This window comes from Podarcis liolepis (assembly GCF_965112155.1).
Source record: "Podarcis liolepis genome assembly, chromosome: 1".
Taxonomy (NCBI): Eukaryota; Metazoa; Chordata; class Lepidosauria; order Squamata; family Lacertidae; genus Podarcis; species Podarcis liolepis.
Genome location: NC_139554.1, coordinates 50980341 through 51003835, shown reverse-complemented (window position 1 = coordinate 51003835; position 23495 = coordinate 50980341). Strand labels below are relative to the sequence as shown.

The 23495-nt window shown below is 46.3% G+C and overlaps 1 protein-coding gene across 14 annotated transcripts in view; it reads left to right on the top strand.

Moving 5' to 3' along the window:
- The window catches only part of DGKZ (diacylglycerol kinase zeta), a 140497-nt gene extending 124799 nt beyond the window's left edge, over positions 1–15698 (top strand). For all 14 annotated transcript variants that reach the window (XM_083462565.1, XM_083462563.1, XM_083462560.1 and 11 more), the window contains 7 exons: positions 459–640; positions 1275–1306; positions 3348–3391; positions 5600–5720; positions 6722–6758; positions 8040–8139; positions 12372–15698. In XM_083462565.1, the coding sequence (XP_083318691.1) occupies positions 459–640; positions 1275–1306; positions 3348–3391; positions 5600–5720; positions 6722–6758; positions 8040–8139; positions 12372–12488 (633 nt within the window). In that variant the 3' untranslated portion in view covers positions 12489–15698. The remainder of the gene's footprint in view (positions 1–458; positions 641–1274; positions 1307–3347; positions 3392–5599; positions 5721–6721; positions 6759–8039; positions 8140–12371) is intronic.
- Positions 15699–23495: the final 7797 nt, after the last annotated feature.

Here is a 23495-nt window from a genome sequence, read left to right as displayed (position 1 = left end):
GAAATAAATTGGTGCACAAATTTCCAATTTTCAGTATAATTTTCATTGTAGAATTTGTAATTGTCGCTTTGTGTGGGATTTTCTCTTTTTTTCTGGGGACTAGGAAAATAGAACTGACTCTCTTGGATAAGCAGAGAGCAGAGTTGGAGAGAATATATATTGTATAAACAGATTGCCAAAATTCCACTTTGGATTCTGTATCCTTTATGTTTTTTCTAAATTTATGGAGGCAAATTTTCTTTTAACTCCAGTCCTGTTCCCACGACCAACAAAATTGAAATCTTGCTTTCTTTTAAGGAAAAAAACAAATTTCCCAGGATTTTGTTCAAATTGCTGAACTCCCATCTTGAAAATCCACATTGCATATTATCTTAAAATACACACAGAGACCCCTTCTTTAATAACTGTTTACCATGAAGAAATCCCATCCATAAAATGATTGACTTGTACTTTCTCAGGAACATCTCAACTATGTGACGGAGATCTCTCAGGATGAGCTTTTTGTGTTGGACCCAGAACTGGTGCGCACCCAGACCGTGGGCACATCTCCTGCCATGCCTGACCTTGTTGATGTGCCCTCAACACCGATAAGGCAAAACGCTGCTCTCCCAGGTTCACCAACATCCACCCCAGTCTCCAGGTGAGGCTGTCTGCTTAGTGCCTGGAGGTAAGAAAGACCAGGCGAGGTTGAGGGAAGGAGCCCAAGGAAGAATAGCTTAAGGATGGGTGCAAGTTGGAGGATGAGAGTTCAACCTTCAGGCAGTCATTATTCCTCTTCTGTTTGCTTTATGTTCCAATGTGAAGGTGGGGAGAATGCTTTGGCATAGGGAGTCTTACACCGTTGGCATTGATGTGCCAGGATGAGCTGTCGATTAGTTCATCTGTTTTAACCTTCGTAGGATGGAAGTTGACTCAGGATCATGTGGCCGATAGATCTTATGGCATACGAAGCCAGGGTTGCAGCGTGACTGGTATGCTGATACTGGAAAGGGAGGCAGATGTAAACAAAGCTGGTACAAAGAGAGGAACAGGACTAAGATGGCTAGGATGCGAATTCCCTGCTACATATCTCAGTTCTGTGCTTCCCTCATCTGGATCTATCATATGGAGCAAAGCAGAATAGAATTCTGAATCTCTGATATAGCACAGCTAATTCTATTATTGGCCCTTTCAAATTAGACAGGTAGAGAGTTCTTGGTGAGCTGAGCAGATGAAGAGGGCTGCTTTAGGAAGGACCTAGTCTCTTAGCTTTGATTTTCTCTTTTTTTCCCCAGCTCAGAAATGGGGAGCTGCAATTCCCTCAAAGGTGAGACTGTTTTACTCTTAGTGTGCTCCTTGAGCATATCTCCTTCTTATCTCAATTATTGAATGCTAACCTATAATTTTGTGTGCTTCATTTTCATGCCTCCCAGTCCCCCACCCCCTAGTCTAACGTTACATTTAACTTCTGTAAAACACAGCGTCACTTTCAGTGAAATGCTGCAGATGGTTTTCCATGTAGTATTTTAATATGCCCTTCTAGATTTTACTCACACAGACTGTTCTCCACATTAGTCCAGAATATTCACACAACGTTGTGCCATGCCATGGCTTCTCTACTATTGGAAATTGTGGGAGCTGGTCCTCCAGGACAACTTGAGCTCTGATGGTTAGAGGAGCTTTTTTGGAACATGGTAGCTGCTTTGGTAGCCATTCCTAGTCAAAATACACATTTTTCAGCCCAGGGTATATGGGGCTACTACCCAGTGATTGAAGGAGTTGACATTGGAACTTGATGACATAATCCTGGGAAGCATCAGTTCAATGTGCATATCTGAATATGCATATTGATGGAAGATGTGTGTGTGTGTCGCAATTGTGCTTGCACAGAAAGGTGAGTCCTCAAAAGGTTAGGATGGAACGAGAGATTTTTTCAGTACAGCTTGGGACGGATTTGGCTGAGAGCTTCAGTGTGTGGTGGCATGCAGGGCGATTGGTTCCTTAGTGCCTTCAATTGGTTCCTTAGTACCTTCATCCCTGCTGCTGTATGGATTGAGTGCTGCAGAGAGGCCCTGACCAGGGAATTCCTTCCGGGGAGCAGCTGCAGGAATGACTAGCTGGGCGAGACCTGACACCCGTTGACTTAACAAGCCACCTTCCTTCTTCACCTCATTTGTAAAATCTGTCTGGAAATAACATCGTGGCGCAGAGTTAATCTCCCACCTGTAGAGATTTGGGATTCATGGCTGGGGAGCAGGGTTAGTCTCTGCCAGGCACCAGTGAGGGTTCCAGGATGTGCGAGCAAAGTTCAGGGGCCTCTCTCGGTTGAGCAAATGGAAAATGTTTTCCTGGAGCTTGAATAGAGCTTAATTCCTGGAAGTGTGAGTGAGTCACTGATGGAGAGGCATCCCCAAACGCTTTCCCCTCAGGGACACCTGCTTTCCCCCTCCTCCACTCACCCTTTCTGCTTCACCTCTTCGTGCTCGCTGTTCATTGGCCTGCGGGTTTCAAGTTATCTTTGACAAATTGTCCTCCCCTCTGCTGGAATGTTTCTTTCCTTCCATACATCACTGCGTTGTCTTGCCTCTCCCACTCCCACTCCCCACCCCACCCCAATACCCCTCTGACTTCCCTTCATTATTTGTTCCTTCTATTCATCAGTGGGTTTTATGGAGCTGTGAGTCCTCCTTGATGCATGCCTGGGCCCTCACGGCAAATTTTGGTGCCTTCCAAACTCCCGAGATCCCTCTCATTCTCTCAGTTGCTCAGTACCTTCATGGCACTCTGTGGCAGATCAAATTCGGTGATGGTCCACAAGACATGCACATGTCATCTCTCCCTCTCACATGCAAATACACTGTCATGTGTTTGTGCACATGCATTCACAAGCACAAACGCTCTTTGTAAATAAGAGGAGAGCAGCAGTAGGGGGAAAGCCAAACAGTAAAATGAGATAATGCATACTCAACAAATGCTGAATTAACATAAATCGTTCTGTGTTTATGCTAAGTATCACCACTCTGGGTTGTGGTCTCTCTGTTCCACTCTTGTCCTTCCTTCTCCCAGACTCCAGACAGCTCCAACTGGAGGTCAGAAAAGTCTAGAAGTGTAGAGGATGTTTGGCAGCAGTACACCACTGCCTTTTACTGTCCAGACATCTTAGTGGGCAGATAAAAGTCACAGGCAATCTCCCTTGAGGTCCCTGGGTAATGAGCATGACCTTTTCTTCATTAGCCCCCTGCTCACATGGTGGGAGTGCTTCCAGTTGCTGTCTCTTTGGCCAGTCTGCCCACTCTGACCCTCACTCTACCTTCTCCCTGCCCTCCTGCTTGGTTTTGTAACCCTGAACCTGTGTCTCCTTCTTGCAGATGATGCTTTGATAGATGCTGCCAAGAATAACGATTTCCACAAGGTAACAGCTACCATGTGCTAAAAACTAAGCTGCAGAGCTAGGGAGGGTCTGGTAACCTTTGCCATGGCATTGTCTCCCTATCTCTGATTAGGGTCAGATACAATGATGATGCTACTACTGCTGCAGTCTCCTGGTAGCGCCATCTAGCTTCTTGATAACGACCTGCTTGTTAGCCTTCACTAATGGATAACTTCTGGCAATGAAGGCTTGCTTTTAAGGATTCTTGTCCTGTGCCCAGTGAACATCCTACTGAGGGAACCTTCTATGGCTGCCAGGATACCGCAAGCACACCTTGATGGCTTAAAAACACTGGTGCTTAGTTATCTGATCAGACTGCCTAGATGGTGTGCGCATGAAGATCAGTAGCATTTTGAATGTTCCTTATAGGATCCTCATTGCATCCCACACCCATCCCTACCGCAGTCAGGAGTGAGACTGACATGGGGTTACTTCTGCGTAGAGACAACTTGCTCCTCCTTTTGAAGTCAGGAGCATGACAGTCCCACAACGTAGACACATACCCATAGTGACCCCTGCTAGGAAACATATGTCAAATTGTGCTCCTGGTACCTATTCTGATAGAATTCTGGATTATTTAACACCATTGCCTGGTTCGCACATAACACTAAACCATGGTTTGCTTGTTTTTTTTAATCTGTTTTCAATTTGTATTTTGTATTTGCTGTAATCTTTTTTATGAGATGTCGTGTTGAGGAGTGGGCAATAAATCTAATAAATAAGAAGCCATACTTACAGCTGGGGCTTCTGGCAGACTTATCACTTGAACCTTGGTTTATTTCATCACAGAATAGTTAACAGCAGCAGTAAGAGAAGTGGAGCCTTGAGAGCTCTTTGAATTCTTTGCCACTCTTCACTCATGGCTCTAACTTTGCCACAGTGATGGCTCCTCAACTATTGTGAAGGAGGAGGTCCAGATTCATAATAATATGAAGCTATAGTTAATGTTAACAAAGATTTCTAAACCAACTACAAACCATGGTTAATGAGCAACAAACAAACCACAATTAGTGGGATGGGTTCACATGTAATGATAAGCCATGGTCTAATAAACCACCGTTTAGCATTATATGCAAACCAGGACAATGTTTTGCTTAGAGAGAAATTTCACCCTGAAGTGTGATGCTCTGCAGTGCTTCTCACTACCACAAGATGTGGTGATGACCACCAATATGGATGGCTGAAAGTGAATTAGACAAATTAATGGGGAATAAAGCCATCAGTGTCTACTAGGCATGACTGCTGCATACTATCTCCAGAATCAGATGCAGTGTGCTGGTTGCTGAGAAAGAACAGCAGGAGAAGGCAATTGCACTTCTGTCCTGCATGTAAGCTTCAGGTTGGCCAATGGGAACGGGGTGCTAGGCTAGACAGCCTTTTGGGTTTCATCCAGTAGGGCTCTTGCTATGTTCTGTTTCATTCACGTCAGATTCAGAGTTTGGAAGTATATATATTTTTTAATTCAATGTCCTTGAAAGTGACTCTGGCAATAGACAGAGTCAACCATGGGATTCCTTTATTAGTGACTTTTCGATGATGATGTGCCTGCTTTAACCCCATAAGGTACATTTTATAGGAGCAAGTAACCAAGGAAGAGTGAGTGATTTCTCACCATGTGCTGGTTTTTTAAAAATAAAAATTCTCTTCTAAACTTACTACTGTGCATAATTATGCACCTATGTGAGTCTGTGTTTACCTTGTTTTACAAGGAGATCCTTTTAATAGAATCACAGAATTGTAGAGTTGGAAGGAACCAAAAAGGGTCATCTACTCCGACGCTCTGCAATGCAGGCCAGGAATCTGTAACCCAATGTGGGGCTTGAACCCTCGACCCTGAGATAAGAGTCTCATGTTCTACCAACTGAGCTATCCCAGCTTCCTCCATATGCCTGTAGTATGAGAAGAGTTTTACATTGGTGACAAGGGTAGGCCATCGTAGCACTGGTTATGCTCATTACCACTACCTTTTAAAAGGATTAACACATACCTGTTTGGAAAAGCCTTTTTTTAATGCTTCTGCCTGACACAACATCTTTTCTGAGTGGTCTTCAGCTGTTAACCTTTTTTTTAAAAAAATGAATTGCTCTTGATCTTTGCTGGGTTGTTTTTAACCTTTTGTGAAAGTCACCTCAATTTAAAACCTGCCTCACAAGAGTCTAGCTCATCTCAAGTTGTTCTTTCTTTCCGCAGTTCAAAGAACTGCACAAGGCTGGCAAGGATTTGATGATGCGCGATCAGACAGGCCAAACTGTTCTACATCATGCCGTCAAATCAGGGAGCAAGGAGATTGTCAAATACATAATTGAAAATGGTAAGCCAGACCAGAAAAGGCGCTGGGTTGTTTTGTTGTCGTGTTAGTTTCATAGGATGGCTGTGAGTGTTAGAATCAAATATCGGTGCAGTCCAGGAAGTAAAGGTTGTGAATTTTCACATAGGTTCTCATCTTTAACTCTGAGTGTACTGTATGACCTTGAGCAAAGTCACTATTACTTCAGCCTCAGCTTTCCATCTGTAAAATGGGATCAACGATGCTCTCCTTAATTGTCACTATAGTAAGTGGTACACTGGGTTGCACCAAGAACGTTGTACTACAGTTTTGACCCCACCAAGGAATTGAGAGTAGCTTTGTGCAAAAACGGGGAGGGGGGAGGTTTTGAAAATAGGGAGGTATTTTCTTCCAAAATGGGTTTGCACTTAGAAGAACCTCAGTAGCCATTCATTAGAAAGGAAGGGGTCCTTCCATTGGGATGAAAAATACTGCATCTGCATACACACCAACACACACGCATGTCCCTGATTCACATCTGGCCTGCTTACCTGCCTGGTTTTCACTCTAGCTATCATCACCACCACCAGCAGCAGTCCCTCTCATATGCCATAGATAGCCTGGGATCCTACCCCAGGTCACCTTGCTGGCTTCCCTCTCCCCCTACCCCCAAATCTTCCAAAATCAAGATTTAAAAGCCCTCTCTCACATTTAGACCGCAAATAATGGCATCTTTTAAGGGCTGTGGTGGAGTGAATGCAAAAAAGTTCTGTAAACAGTTCTCATTCAGAGTGCTATATAATTTATGGCTGAAGGAGATTAAAATGTTTGTTCACATAGGAAAACAGCTGTGGGGTTGATTTTCACAAAGGCTTTTGATGTCCATGAAAAAAATGTGCAGCCCCAACTCCTACATAGGGGCTCTGCCAGGCCATAGTGGGAGAGTCTGCTCTGCTCTCCCATCTGCAGCGGAATGAATAAGGAGTGGCGTGGCTCATGTCAGGCAGGCTGGCTTCATTGCTTTGCTTTTGTCTCTTCCTCCCCAGCTCCTGTAGAGATCCTGGATGTTGCAGAAGAAGAAAAGTAAGCCCTGTTTTGGTTTTTAGTGTTCTGTTACTAGCAATAAGTGTCTCCTGCTGAAGGAGGCAGAAGGCCGGCTCTTTTTTCTTTTTTCTCTGACCCACCCACCCCGTTTTATAGTCTTGCTCCCCCTGCAGCCATCTTGGTGGAACAACTATTCCACTAAGGGGTGGGGAGAGAGGAGGTTTCTCGCTCGTAAACAGATCTGCTTAGCAGAAAAGGTGAATACAGTGCTACCTCGGGTTACAGACGCTTCAGGTTACAGATGCTTCAGGTTACAGACTCCGCTAACCCAGAAATAGTACCTCGGGTTAAGAACTTTGCTTCAGGATGAGAATAGAAATTGTGCTCCGGTGGCGCGGCAGCAGCAGGAGGCCCCATTAGCTAAAGAGGTGCTTCAGGTTAAGAACAGTTTCAGGTTAAGAACAGACCTCCAGAACGAATTACTGTATTTTTCACACCATAGGACACACCGGACAATAGGACGCACCTTGTTATAGAGGGGGGAAAACAAGAAAAAAAAATTCTCCCCCTCTCTGCCCAGCGCCCCTTCAGCGAAGTGGCAGGAGGCGCTGCGCAGAGAGGGGGAGAATTTCTCCCCTCTTGTTTTCCCACTCTAAAACAAGGTGCCGTTTGGGGTGCGTTCAGGCAGCTACCTTGGAAGCCTGGAGAGCGAGAGGGGTCGGTGTGCACCGACCCCTCTCACTCTCCAGGCTTCAGGTTCCTTTCGACCTGCTCTTTGGGGCTGGCGGGGGGAAGCCCACCACCAGCCCCAAAGAGCAGGTCAGGGAGCAGCGGAGAGGCTGCTGCCATAGCCGCGCGTCACCTCTCCAGCTGGGAGAGGGTCGCGGGGCTATGGTTTCTTTAGCCCCGCATGCGCTCTCCCAGCTGGAGAGGTGGCGCACGGCTAAAGAGGCTCCTGCCATAGCCGCACGTCACCTCTCCAGCTGGGAGAGGGTCGCGGGGGGCTTCTTCAGACCTCAGTGTCCGGGCTGAATGATTGCTCACTTCAAGAAGGGCGAAGGGCTGAGGGGTAGCCAGGATGTCTCTCCCTGACATCCCAGCCCTCTGGGAGAAAATGGCTGGGCCTGGTGAAGCCAACATCCCCACCTCCTTGCATGGCACTCTGCCCACCTCTTGGTCTCACTAAGCCCAGGCAGAGATTAATGCAATGAACTGGCTCCATCCAGGCCCTCTTCTGGATCCCTTTGCTCTTCGGAGCAGGGAGGTTAAGTGTGGCTGTTGTTGATCCTGGTCCCCCATTGTATTCTCTTCTCCTTCCAGCGGTGAGACTGGTTTGCACCAGGCTGCAGCCCTCCGCCAGCGTACCATCTGCCATTACATTGTGGAGGCTGGAGCTTCACTGATGAAAACGGATCTGCAGGTAAGAGCTTGAGCTAGGAGCTTGCTGAGAATGGCTAGAGCAAAACCTTAGGGAGCAGCCTCTGTGCTTGGCAGGTGAAGTCTCCCATGGATATGTATTGCTTCAGGCCATTATATGCAGCAGCAGCAACAACAACAAGGCAAACACTTCTTAGACATAGAGCAATAGAGTCCCAAGGAAAATAGCAGAGGTTAGTTGACTCCCTGATATGCTAGTTTTCTATGTATAGGGAGATATTCTTTTCTGGAGGGGGAAATGTAAATAAGCAAACGCACACAGTACTTCTATCATTTGCAACGTGAAGTCCTGCAGTGTAGATTTACTTTGGGGCAGAGCAGTGGGGTGGGGGGACCTTCAGTGATAGATTCTGACGAGCGTGTAAACTGACCCTGAGACGGTTCTGGCCGAGAAGAGAATGGAGAATACAGAGCTAGGATGCTTACCTTTTGAGCCAAGGAAGAAAATACATAATGTGTATTTGAATCGGAAGGTAGATCTGGGCTTGGGCTGGAGCATTTAACTCAGCAGCTTTGTAAAGAGTTAAATTTATCTCTTCTGCTGCCAGTGTTGTTTTTTCTATCTCGAAATGAGGGGCCAGAATGTCTCATTTCCCCTCTTTCTACTCCCTGAGGTCACTGCAAGGACAGTCTCACTGTAGACTTCTCCCTCTCTCCCAGCTGTAGACTATTAAGGCTCCTGCATGGGAGGGATACCATAGCAGGAAAGGCATACAAATGAGCAGCTCCACAGCAGTAGGGTAGGCTTCTGCCCCCCATATGCGAGTGGAGTATCGCTTGATGTCAGAGTCTGGGCACCTTAGAGTACAATGGACAAGATGCACTTTCGTCTCTGTGCCAGAATTCCTTCTTGATGGAGACGGAATTGAGACTGTCCCTTGGTCCCAGTGCTCCCAGGGGCTGGCCAGCGGCAGACTAGAAGCAAACATGTATTCTCTGGCCAGTTGAGATGCCTTTCTGCCAGCCGGTTATTGTGACCCGAAGCTGAACAATAAGCCCAGCCAGTAGGGATGCTTCATGCCATGAAGCCAAAAGCTCCTGGGGCTTGTGAGTTCACCTGACCGAAGTCGATGCTAATGGAGCTATAAAAGCATTGGAGCGTTTCAGACAAGCAATAAAAACCCTTTGCCAACTGCGTGAAGTTGTTTTATAGCCAATTCTTGGCAACTCGCTTGCTCCCCTAACCTTTCGCCAGTGGCTCAGGAATCAGGATGCAACCCAAGCAAAAGTGACTTTAGCTGGAAGCAGAACGTGAGCAGCCATGGAAATGGGAAAAAGAGGACCAAGGTGAGAGAGGAAGATGAAATTTTGAGACTGGCCAGCATACTGAAGCTTGTGGGGCTTTTTCACTGTGTGAAGTGAGAATGCCCCTTTCCCCCTGCTCATAGAAATGGGCTCTGGCCCTCCAGCCAGCAGGGTTTGCATTTCTGAGACACAACACACGTCTGGGTTGTGCATTTGCCACGGGCACAACACAGCCTGGCTACCATCGTGCCATAAGTTTCAGCATGCCTACCTATTTTAATATGGCATATGCTGGGAACCCATGCTGCTTCTCAAGCAGACAGAGGAAACTGCAATGTGTGAATTTATGAGCCTCCAATCTTTGCCAATAGTACTAGCATGTCTTAAGCAGAGACTTGGTCCACGTTGCCCTCATCATAGAATTATGCGGCTGCAGGGGCAGTGGAGGGGAGGCGCCTTTGAAGTTCTGATTCCAAGCTTAAATGCTGCATGGTCAAGTAGAGAAGCTCTCCGCTTGTTTTCCTTGTTGCAAGAGAAAATCATCTCTCTCATTCAGCGAAACCTTTGGTGCTGGCAGTGGTACAGCTATGTCTGCCTTCCCTTTTCTTGCATGTGAACCTGTGGCTCCTCTTTGTGGTGAAGGTTTGTGCATGACCTTTGCTCTGCCTTTGTCTCTCCATCCTTTTTTTGTGGGGGGGTGCCAGTGGAGCTTGTGCTTGCATTTACAACTCTCTCTCTCTCTCTCTCTCTCTCTCTCTCTCTCTCTCTCTCTCTCTCTGGGTGTGTGGGTGTGGGTGTGAGGGAGAGAGAGAGAGAGAACGAACCTCTGCATCTAAACCATTGTGCACCCCTGTGAAATATGGCCGGCGACTGTCTCGGGGTCCCTTCCTTTCTTGCTGCCTTCTCCCCACTGGGATGCGAGGGCCCAGCGTAGAAGGCCTCCCCTCTCCCACTTTCAATGGAGACGGCAGAGAGCCAGGTTTCCTTGGCCTTTCTCAGCAGCAGAGTTTGCTCCGTGCTGGTGGAGGGTGGGGGTAGTTAATGAGGGGAAGGGGGGGCAGAGGCTTGTGGAATGGGAGAGGGGGAGAGGGAGGGGGAGACATGGCTGAAAGCTGTTAACAGATTTGCTTTTTATGGAGTGTAGGAGTTCATTAGTGGACGCAGTCCAGATGGCTGCAATAAGTTCGTGAAATGTGAGCCTCCTCGGGGACCAGGAGCTCTAGTAAGGCTTCTGGTGGGGGTGGGAGGTGGAGGAGATGGTATTTCAGGGCACTCCCCAGACACACACCTCACCCCAGCCCACCCCCACTCTTTTTGCTTGGATTATCCTGGCTTCTGCAGGCCAGGAAAATAAGCTGCCTATGGCAAGGTTTCATTGTACAACTGTGCAAGGCAATCACCTTTTTTCCTGTCAATGCAATTGGTAGTGAGGATATTCAAGCGCAGGCCTTTATTTTATTTTCCCAGCAACTGGGTTTGGGGGAAGGGGGGGGGGTGGCAGGAGCATGCAAACAGGTCCTTGAGGACTTATCTAGCTGTCAGCTGTTAATCTCCCAGAGATCCCTAAGCATTCCTTCCCAACATGCTCCTTTGGTTTCCAGTCTCGCCCCTCCTCCTCCTGCTCCTCCTTGAGGCAACACTCGACTTAATAGATCTCAGCCACAAACGTTTTTCTAAGGGCTCGGAGTCTTTTTCTGCTCATGCTTGCATTTGCACATGGATATTCCAGGCTAAGCCGTATGTCCCTCCAGAGGCCCATACCAGAGGCCCTCGCTTGCTTCTCTTAACTCGTGGGAAGTCCCTTCCTGCAGACTCTTCCCTACCCCACCCCATGGGCAGAAAATTACACATAATGTCGCCAGGGCTTTAAGCAGTCGCCGAATGCTGCTCAGCCGTGATTGTGTTGTTTATAGTAGAATTTGACTATCTGGTGTGGCGTCTTTGGGTAGTTTTAAAGCTCAGTAGAATATAACTTTTCTGAGCTTTATCATTACCTATGTATTTTAAAGCAGTCTTTGGCAGTCTTCTTCTTTGGCGATCGCTTGTAGCAGAGTAAGATTGCCTTCCGTGTTGTTCTGAGAAATTGTAAAAAGGGGCTTCAAAGGGGGAGAAAGGATGAGATTTCTTTTCTCTCTCTCTCTCCCTCCCCCTCTACATCCTCCCCCACCCCAGAATATCACATTCCACTGTCCTTGGATACTTCTCTTAGTCTTTCCTAGTGTGTTCATGGCAGGGGAGGGGGACTGAATGAAGACCCACACAAGCAGTACCCCCCAAAAGCCAGATGTGTGCCTATGGGGATGATATGAAGCCTAAAAGTAAAAGCAGGGTCTCTCCAAATGCAGTGTTTGTGGGTGGTTTCTAAGGAGAGGGCCTTTTTGGTGGTGATGCCCTGGCTGAGAGATGCTCACCCTAGGAAAGCTTGCCTGGCACCCACTTTGAGGTCATTTTGGCCCCAGGCAAATACCTTACTTTTAAGCAAGAGCTCTTAAATAGTTTTCTTTCTTTTGAATCTGCAATTCTATGGTTGATCTTAGTGTTTAATATTTCATTGATGGTGCAAGTTGCTCACCTGAGGTAAATAAACAAATTCCTAAACACTATATAAACAAGGGTGGAAATTCAAGCTTGCCTCTAAATCTTGCGATTGGGTAAGACTCAGTTTAATGGCTCACAGCAGATTTGCTGCCGAACAGGTTACTCTGAAGAGGAGATGAAGGCCCGCTGGTCATGTGGTGTATTGTTCCACGAGGGTTTTGGGTTGTCAGACTTCAGGTCCCCACTCCATTCCCTCGTGAAGCTCACTGGAGGTGCCTGGACCAATCACTGCTTCTTCACAGGGCAGTTGTGAGGATAGAATCAGGGGTGGGGAGCAGGGAGGATGCCAACTTGAGCCCCTTGGAGGAAAGGCAGTAGATAAGTAAATTAAAATAAATAACTTGCTGTTGCCTTTTGTTTTCCCTCTTGCAGGGAGACACACCCAAGCACAGAGCTGAGAAGGCAAATGACCCTGACCTGGCTGCCTACCTCGAAAACCGTCAGCACTACCAGATGATCCAGCGGGAGGACCAGGAGACAGCCGTGTAGTGCTCAGAGCATGCCTTATCCCTGCCTTGGGGAACAGGAGTAGAGTGGCACAGGAGCCTGGCCAGCCTTTCCTTGAATATCCAGCATGGAGAAGATTGAGGGCTTTGTTTGGGCTTGGCCATGGTGCTGTTATTTGTGTAGTGGGTGTTGAGCAGCGCTGACTCCACGTTCCCCACCACCACATTCCACGGATGGGCTCTGCTGCCTAATGCTCCCTTCCTGTCTGCCTCCAGCTCCTACAGAGGGCCCTGCTGCTCCCTCGAAGCACTGGGAAGGAAGACCTTGGTGTCTTCCAACCATTGTCGGAGCCCCCCTTGGGGGGCCCTGCCACCTGGCCTGCGAGGTCTCCAAGGGGCAGAGTCCCTGCTGTTTTAGAGTCCCCACACTTTCTCCAGCAATGGGTCCTGCCTTTCTCAGTAGTGTGACCAAGAGCTGTGCCCATTGCCCTGGTGATGGTATCCTGTTACTGGAAAGTTGCTGCCGCAGTTCTTGAGACGAGGCAGAACGTAGGGATGGAAATGCTGGCGGTGTGTTGCACCCCTGCCTCTGCCATCCGCACATCACTGGGATCCGTTGCTGGTGTGAACCTTGGGTGGCAGCCGCAGTGGCAAGCAGCCAGACTACTCGCAAAAATAGTCATGGGCCAGTCTTGCAGCCTCAGCACAACATATCCTCCCCATCTGCCCTTTCCCCACTCCCCTTGCCCTTTGGCCCCGTATTGTATGTCCCACCTGTAAGGGGTGCCTATGTAACAGGATGAAAGTGCCTGGTATGTCCAGGGAGGACCACACCACATGCATTCATCCCTCTAAGTAAGAGCAAGCTGCTCCAAGCTGACTTTTGAGTCTGCTGCACTAGAAATTTTGAAGAAGAAGAAAAAGAAAGTGCCTCCTTCCAGTCTTTCCTACTTTTTTGTTTGGTTGGGGGGGTTTTTTTTGCCTCCATTCTTACATGCTGCTTTCTCTCTCCCTTTCACACTCTGTGATCGAGGAGATGGCAACTTGTTGTGAATGTGTGCGAAACGTGTTAAGGTTTGCTGAGAGGGGCACTCAAAGCCCACCCTGAATAGGCCATCAGCTCTTATCACCAGTAGGAACTAAGGGCTTTTGCTATAGGGTTCCCTTTTCAGTATAGGGTGATAGCCGTAACTCTATCATACATTGCTGTATAGAGAAGCAAGTGCATCAGCCAGTGGTAATAGCACACTATCCATTTGTCGAGGGACCAGTCGCTAGTGGCAAGGGATGGCACTGTCCCCCTCCCCAGTTCCTTTTCTGAACAAGAATGGTCTTCACAATTTATTCCTTGATCCAGCCTAGGCATGCACATGCACACCTTCAACTTCCCCTGCAGTCCCACTGCCAAGACTTGCCCTGAATTATTGTAATTTGGTATCCATACCCTTTATGATATTCAGGAATCTTCAGCACTATTGCAAGCTGATCTGGGGTTTTTTATGCCAAGAAATTTATTTATCCAGGTCTCTCCAGCATATCTATCTATATGCACAAAAAGGCAGTCACCTAATGTTGAAGGGACTCATTCCTCAACATGCTCTGGCAATGGATACTGGGAGTCTTGCTTCCAGCCCTGTGGTTTCTCCAGAGTCTTCTGGATCAGTTGCATTTAACCAGTTGCATGTCTCTAGCTGCAATAAAGCTAATTTGTCATCCTTGAAATACATTGAGCAGGTAGCCAAGAGCGGAAGCAAAAACAACAGAGACGCCCAGCTGACTTTTAGTAGGGCAGTTTGCAATCCTATAAACAGGCAGTCCTGTCAGAAGGTTAGGGAGCTGAGAACTCTGCTTAAGTCCAAGGAAAAGCAGGCTGGCAGTGGATGAAATTTGTTTTATGTAAGTTTAAATCTCCGGTTTGCAGCAAGGATACTTAGCCTCAGTGAGGCTGCAAGCTGTGTTCTGAAACAGTTTAGAAGACTAATGGTTTTCTATGGTATAATGACAACATTGGAAGGCAGAAGAGCACTGAGCAATAGGGGTTTGCAAAAGAAGCATTTGCTTAGTGTTCCCCCCTTTCTCTTTTTTGCATTGGTGCATCTTAGATGGCATAAGAGTCGTGGACAAGCTGGTGGGTAAAGGAAGTCTGCACACAAACCTAATCTTTGTTTACTATAGATGCAAGGGGTTTGAATTTGGGGGAAAGAACTGCAAAGGCCTGTTACGTTTTGGAAGACTCAGAAAGATTAGGAGCTTGCTACGTCTCTCCAGCTATCCTCTGTTAGGAAATATCTTGCATCTGCCTGGAAACCTATCCTCCTCCAGGACTGACTTTCCTTTCTGTACCTAATGCTCCTATCTATGATTAGAAGCATTGACAATCCTCAACAGCACCTGAGACTTCAGAACATGCCCATGTGTTTGTTTGAATCCACCTTCCCATCTAGCGGTGTTCTTCTTCCCATCTAGATGTGGCCACACCCAAACACAGCACTCTGGGCCCAGTTCCCAGGTGAACCGTGGACTTGGCCTAAACCAGACATCCATTCAGATACTCTTATATCTGTGGCACACACTATATTTCCCTGCCTTCCTCTCCAGAGCTATGGCAAAACACCCAAGGCTCTTCTGGCAATTAGTGCCAGGGCGCAGCCATGCTTCCTGCCTGGATCAGCCGTGTCTTTTGGCCAAGCCAGTAATGGATCCTGCAGGTGAGGTGGAAGAGCAGTGTCTGACACCGCAGAAAGTCACACAGGGCCCTCCCCCTTCCGAGCTACATCAGGGCTCATGCTTTGGTCGTCTTAAATTGTGAAAAGTGGTCTTCTATAGCTGGATGTACAGGAGCGCCCCCTGGAAGCATTCATATCCCACAAGCCTGCCGTCTCTCCTTCCCTCCTTTTATATGTATTCTTAAACTTTGTACAGGTAGTTCCAAAGCACACTGTTCCCCCGTTTCCTCTGTATGTGTGTTTGTGCACGCGTGCGTGTCCTAAGCCGAGTTGCTGTGCAATTCAAATCTTGGCTTGTTTTACTTCCAAGGGGGAGGAATGTGTTTGAGGGTGGATCTTCTTTTTTTCCTCCCCTGTGCAATACCTACTTCCTGTCTCCTAGATTCAGACTATTAGGACACTTTTGATGGACTGTATTATTATTATTTTTGTAACTGTATTGGAAGCGTGTGCTTCCGTTGGCTTTTCTCTGACAGTTTAAATGTTTTGTTGGGTTTTGCCATTAAAATATAAGGATGGACATTTTACTTCTTCTCCCTCTTTCTGCCTGCGGTGGGTGGGGTTTATAATAGACAAGGTCTTCTGTGCCCCAAGAAAACCTGGTGTTATGTCCCTTTTGTGAACAGGGGCTTCCTACATACATTGACGTATACACTGTTTGGAATGGCTTCTAAGCCTAAGTATTAGCAATAATTATTATTATTTTATTATTTACACCACACCCATCTGGCTGTGTTTTCCCAGCCACTTTGGGGAAGTGGAAACAGCAGATCAGATTGCCCAGCGTCCTTTAGCTTCCTTGTCTCTCTGTACCTGTTGTAGGCATTGTAAGCTTAGGATGTGGAACTGCTGGCAGGTTCTCAAATCTTTTTCTGCCATGTATTCCAACCCATGGGCCATGTTCAAATATCACAGTAAGTTGTAAACTATGGCTTACCCCACATGAGCAAAGCAGGCCTGCTTTGTTCCTCACTGCTAGCATGTGGAAGAAACAAACCATTATTCCTGACATATGGTTATGTCAGAGCCAGGAATTGCGTTCTTTTGCTCCAGACAAACCACAATGATAAGACAACGTTTGTTCTTACCTGTTGTGGTTTGTCTGAGCAAAAAGCAAACTATGGTCCCTGGTTCAGTCAGATGCAATGCTAAGCCCAAGCATCATGGTTTGTTTCTTCCGTGCACTACCAGGGAGGAGAAAAGTGGGCACGTTTTGCACCATAAACCATGGCTGATAGCTTACTGTGACATGCAGCTTCCACCTGTGTGTTGTGGGAATGACAGTTGTGGACAATGTGACATCACAGTGCCCATGTACATTTATGTTTCCATCCCACTGTCTATGCCATTGCAGGTAGCAGTTTCTTAACACGTTACTGTGAATTGAAATGCATACTTGGGAAGCTGTTGTCATATTGCATCATATAAACCTCATGCAGATTCCTGGAACAGTTGTCATCTTAACGTGCTGTTGCAAAAAAACAGTCTTGGGAAAACTTTTTAAACATTACAATTTATTGTGGTATGTACTCAGTAGACAAACAACCTACTTCATTTGAGAGGGAAGGGTTTCCTTGTGAAATAAAAGCAGACCTCACCATCAGAAAAAGAACCTCTCAAGAAGGTATGGATATTGAACAGGATTAGAAGAAGGATGTTTTGTCCAGGAATGAAGAGCCTTTTCAGCTGCAAGCAACACTACATCCAAAAATACATACCCTTTCACACATGCATCTTCCCCTCCTCTTTAGTTCACACTTATTTCTAGCAGGGTTTACTTCCATGTAAATGTAGTTTTAGATTGCAGCTGCAATCTGGCATGAAGAATAGTGGAGAATTCCCTGCTTAACTGAGGTGATCAGCTTTGCGCCTGAAGTATAGGGCAGGGACTCCCAGAAGGCTGCATCATCAATTTTATTCTGGCAGGGGGGGTAGCAGGCTCCTACGAGGAAGCTTGCACACATGAATCAGACTTTCCTTTTTCATTTGCAGTAGATTTTCTTTTTCATAATATAGCTTGGAATTTTTAATCAATGTTTATTTTGGAGCTCCTCAAAAGAACTCTTTGGCATTCACTACCCTGCCCATAAATTGCCTGGTCATATCTTCTAAAAGGATATGCGGTTTCAAACTTAAGACTGAGGTCTGATTGTAATTCTGCTCCCAGCTTAGCTTGCTGACTCATATTTGGGGGGAATATCTCATTTCCGCCTCCTTTTTAATAGTTTCCCTCTCCATAATTCTCAATATTTTGGGGGGAGATTTTGGATCCAAATGCATCCAAATGCTCCATAGCAAGGATGGCTGCTCTGTACTAGTGCTGTGCATTCAGTAAAATTCTGGGGAACCTACCAGACTGCATGTTTCGTAAGTAATACATGGCATTTGAACATACCTTAAAATGCAGGACTTTAAAAAGCTTCTGCAAACTAATCATGGGAAAAAGACATTTATTGTAGTGTAGCAGTTACCTTTTCTCCTTTGGACAGCCAGAAGATGTCCAATTTAGTTCTTCACTCTAACCTCTGAAACTGCCTGTGTGTACTAGGATCCCTTGGGTGTTTTCCACTTAAGTGCTTCAGATGATGTCATTCCATGCAAAAGGTAACAGTAGGACTATGTGTGTAGTTGTGCACACGCAGTTCCAAGAGCTCAGTTGAAGAAGAAGAGTTTGGATTTGATACCCGCTTTATCACTACCCTAAGGAGTCTCAAAGCGGCTAACAATCTCCTTTCCCTTCCTCCCCCACAACAAACACTGTGAAGTGAGTGAGGCTGAGAGACGTCAGAGAAGTGTGACTAGCCCAAGGTCACCCAGCAGCTGCATGTGGAGGAGCGGGGAATCGAACCCGGTTCACCAGATTACGAGTCCACAGTTGTAAGCTATGCCATGGGGGGGGGCTACATATTTTAGTGCCTAAAACTCCATATCTTTTGATTTCATCATGTTTCTTCTTAGCAAGTCCCAGGTTAGAACCACTTCACACTTTTTAATAGCTTGGGTACAATTCTAGCTAGAATTCTGTTCTCGTAGGATTACAGCTATCACATGTTACTGAGAAGGATATCAGTCTTCAAAAGTGGCATTGCATTCATATGGCTTCCCATGGCCTTTAGGAAACTTTGCAATTGTGCAAGGAAGACTCCTGCAATTTGTAGACAAGCAGAGGGGAGGGGGGGGAGGGAGGCAACAGACAAAGCCAAGCAAATCAAAAGTACAAGGCCATGCTTTCATGTGCCAAGTACATCTGTGTGCAGCAGAGCCTAGCCTGGATGTATATCCTGCCAGCACCTTAATTAACCAGGAAAACTTGCCATAAATGAATGACAGCATGCACAAGAGAGCTAGTGTTCAGACCTATGTTTTTCTTCCCATCCAGAATACAAAAGACCAAGCCAAGGCTTTTTACACCCTGAGCACACTGTCACACTTCCACTAAGATATTCACATTTTGACAAACAGGCAGTTTGCTATTGAAGCAAACATTGAAGCAAACGGGCAGTATGATCTTGGCTGATCTTTCCTCACCCTTCTACCACTGTGATCCTACTCCACTTTGGAAGAAACCTGGACACAGGTTTGTGTTCTCCAAGAAAACAACAGCCTGGACCTCCATGGCTACTTCTCTGCAGCTCCACTTTTCTTTCAGAAACTTTCATGTTCAAAGATTGCATCGCCCATCCATGAATGCCTTTATGCAGCAAAAGGTAAAGGACCCCTGGACGATTAAGTCCAGTCGAATTTGACTATGGGGTGTGGTGCTCATCTCCACTTTCAGGCCGAGGGAGCTGACAGCTCTTCCAAGCCCCAGACCACTTTCAATGTTGCTATTTCATTAAGAGGATGTCATTTTCTCCTAACCATAATAGCTCTCTTCAAAGAATACATTTTAGCTTTCCTAAGTCGATCAGCAGAGTTCCTCAAAATTTGCAGAGATCAACAGCACTAGTGAGAGAGAAAATTCATTGAGTGCTTAGTTTTGCTTCAGGTATACTCAACACTAAAGAACCATATGAAGCTATTTATCCCCATTCAGCAAAGGAGAAACAGACTTCTCTGCATGGTGCAGGTGTGCTTAAGAATGAATTCATGCCCCGCATCAGCCTTACTGTATGCGCATTAGGGTCCCACTGAACTTGCCAAATACTACTACTGCTATGCTTTTTTCTTCATCTCCCAAGATTTGGTTTGCACTGTAAGGGTTGCCATTTCAAGCGGCACAAAAAAACATTCATGCCAGAGGCAGGGGACTACCACTTTTTCATGCCCATTTGCAATTCTTGTTTCTCTGATCTGCTGGAGCGAGAAATTTATTCTTGTTGCTCAGGCAACTGAGCCAGTATTCCATACTTTGCCACGCAGCTTCAGCAGTTTCGTTGCTTGCCAGTGCGGCATAACAACACTTTTTACACCAGCCCAGTTTCACGATTTGCATCTTTGGATATGCATGGAGAGATATGCCACCATTCAAAGCCACCGCTTGTTATACACATTAAGTGTCTGAGGCTCAGGACTGGGGAACCAGTGGCCCTCCAGTAGTTGTTGGAAAACAGCTCCTATCATCCATGATCATTGACTATGCTGGCCTTTGCTGATTGCAGCTTGGAGTCCAAAACATCTGGATGAGATCATTTTGGCTATCCCTACAACAACCGGACTGAGGCCAGTCACTGGAATTGGATGAGTAACATGGGGGTTCAAGTGCTCTCATTTGAATTAGTACATATTATGCTCTTCTAAGTGAAGTAGAAAAGGCTTAAAAACCAGGCTGTGAAATACAATATTTTATGAATGGCAGTACTTCTTAGTTCAGTTCATCAGTTTATTGTTCTAGCCAAAGGCCAGGATAAACTTGAAGCAATAGCATCAATAAAATAATACAGAACAAACACCAGTAATTTAAGCCAACATCCATGATGGAAATGGAGAGAAGGTAGCAGGGACACCAACAAACTCAAATCCAGCTTGAGTTCTGATTAAACCTGAATCGCCACAACAATTTAGCAATTTTATCTAAGCCCTTTTTCCTGATTTTTCCCCCCCAGCCAGTACATAGAGAGACACTGTCTGTGTTACGAAGCTATTACTGCCACCCAAAAGAAACTGAACGATTTTGCTTGCGTGCACAAAGGTTTCAGAAAGTAATCTCCTGGGTCTCTATATAACAGACAGGATAGCAGATAATGAGTGATGTCTTATGAATACCGGTGGTCAAACACTCTCTTGCAGTATCCTCCAGCAATGCTTCAGTGGTCAGATCATGGCGAAGAGCAAGCTCCACCCCACCAAGCATCTGCTCCCACCCAAGACAAAATCCACATGCAAAGCTGCTACCAATGTCACTGGCAGTTCTGTTTACGTCTGCCTCAGTGGTGGGCAAACACTAAGAAGCACCCACCTCCAGACCAATCAAGGAGCAGGACACATAGCGTCCAGGCAAGGAGATCGGTCAACTGGCTTGATGATACATCCCAAGGGCTTTCTCAGGTTAGCACCACCTCTTCAAAAATGCCTTCCCATACCTTCTCATCAGAGTTATAAGGGTAACCCAGGGTACCAAATGCAACAAGAGGTGGTCCTCCACTGCAGTGTAAACCCTGTAGTCCAGTAGTAAAGGGGGTTCTGTCCAATTACTCTCTCCTGATGTGTCCCCTACAGCAAGGGATGTGGGAATCCCACTGCCTGTGGGTGGTCTCCTTGGGAGTAGAGTTTGGCAACTTTGGCCTGCCTCCCCAGGCACTAAACTACTGATAATGTGGTTCCGATGGTCTAAGCAACTGTGGGAATATGACCAGCCCTTGACTGTCCAGTAACCAGCATAACCCAGAAATCCAATACAGTAGTTTACACAAAAGGAGTATATGCAGTATAGGGAAAGGAAGAGTGAATATGTAGATCAAAATTGATATAAACACTACCAGAATGGAACTATTCTTACACTAATCCAAAGTAACACTGCAAAACTTAACTCTCATTGGTTACCTCTGATGTTGGCAGCTTCAGGCATCAGATGCAAGTTGAGGGATCAAGAGGGATAAAGGACTGTTTGGCAATAGTCATCTTTTCAAGAGTTTACAGCCCGGGCCTAGACCCCTTTCTGTGGCATTACCAGCACCACCCCATACTAAGGCCCTGCAGGCAAGCAGCAGTAAACCATGGTTTGCTTATATGCTTGGAAGCTCAGTTTCCGCAAAACAAAGTTTGCTGTGGTGTCTCAAATCAGGCACCGGTCTCTGAGTGCTGAAACATATGAGAAGAAAATTTGTTGATCCCCCATATATTGAAGTGCAAACTGAAAAAGAAGCCACGCAGAAGTAAGGTACTCATTGGAACTCTGCCTATTGCGGCTCTGCATACAGGAGACTTTTCAGGGGAAATGTGCATGAGATAATCCTTGAGCTGAAGTTGGGGATCAGCCAGCAATATGTGAATTAAGAGTAGGGATGGCTTGGCAAGAAACCATTGTGTTGAAGCAGCTCATAAACTCCTTGACAGCTTTAGCCCCCTCTGCACAACCTCCCAGAGGGGGTGGTGGAAAAATGGTCTCATACCTCACCACAAACCAATTCCTTAGGTATGACATGAGCTCCCACAGTCTACTGGCAGCTCAGCAGGAGAGCCAGACTCGGCATTCCTCTCTGGACTGGAGAAAAGTGAACGGGTCATTTCCTAAGATTTTACAGTTGTGAGATACTCAGGGGAGGTGGGGTGGAGGCTCTGGGAGAATGCAGCCTTCAAGTGACAACAGTGACACAATAACTCTGTTAGACCCAAATAATAATCACAAATCAGCGAGCCAGCTTCTGAGTTTCACAGGTCTATCCCTCAGAGGGAAAGAAGCAAGAGGTGTGGAGGGGAAACACTGCTGGTAGAGTCATGGTCAAAATCTCATCTTGCAACATGGTGCTGTCTAACAAATTTATTGCATGGTGGCACAAGCTTTCATGGACTTAGGAGCAGGGCTTTTTTTCAACCAGAACTCTCAGGTGGGCACCATTGCTATTCTAAGAGAATGAGGGAGGTGTTCATGTTGAGTTCCAGTACCTCTTTTTCTAGGAAAAAACAGTACTGCAGGGCATGTGTCTACAAAAGCGAATGCCATAATAACTTGGTTAGAGTTTAAGGTCCCATGAGACTCTTTGATTATTTACTTACTTACTGCAAGAGACCAAGATGGCTACCCCTCTGGAAAGCCTTAAGATGAAAATTCATGAAACTCTTAACTAGGTTAGACTGTAACCACAGGCTGCACCAGATTGTACTGGGACAAAGAAGCAACGCCAAGATGCTTCTGAAATATAAATGCCTGCCTTTCTCTGCATCCATCTCTGGGACTGATCTGAACTCCCAGGTCTCTTGAACGGAAGTGAAGGAAAGCATTATCTGTCTATCAGTATTTATGCCCCACCTTTCCACTGTAAATAATGCTCAGGAGTAGTTCGGAGGAACAAAACCCACTCTGACATTACTATTTTTGACAAAACAAACAATACCATTTAAAGGGATGCTAACCTTTTTACTGGTAGCTGCAAGGCAAGTATGCAAAGCATTGGAAGCATAAACAGGGCTGTCTTAAGCATACCCGGCGCCGTGGTGCAAAGATCCGGGGACAACGACCGGGAGCAGGGCTGTCTTTAGCAGATGCAGAGCCTAAGCCTCTGCGGGGATCGCTCTCCTCTTGCGGAAGCTTGGGGAGAAAGTTGCACGCACGCCCACCATATAGTTGGCGGGGCGCAGCTGGCGGGCGTGCAGGGAAAGGGGAGGCTGCCGGCAAAGACCACTAAGACCAATGGGAAAGACGGCTCTGAGCATAAGGATGGATGGATGGATGATACAATAATGGTAAAAATGGCTTTAAAAGAGGATTAGACAAATTTAGAGCGCTATTGATAGCTACTAGCCATGATGGCTGTGCCATACATCCACAGCTGGAGATAGCAATGCTTCTGAATACCAGTTGATGGAAATCACAGGAGGAAAGAAGTGTTCTTGTGCTGGAACCTGCTTGTGGACTTCCCACAGTTAACGACTGTGAGAATAGGCTACTGGAATGGATGGACCATTGGCGTGATCCAGCAAGCTCTTTTTATGTTCTTAATGTTAGAATGCAAGAAGACAAAGCCATTATCCATGGATGCAGTCAGTTTGAATATGGTTAACAGTCATTAGGACACGATGCTAAATTTAAAAGCTTGTTTTCATCCCCTGTGGATTTTCAGAGTGCGTCATTCCTTCATTATTTGACAAACTGTTCCCCACCCCCAGCACACACTCCTCTGCTAAGTATTATTGTCTCCATCCTTCTGGTTGGACTGTCTGTGTTC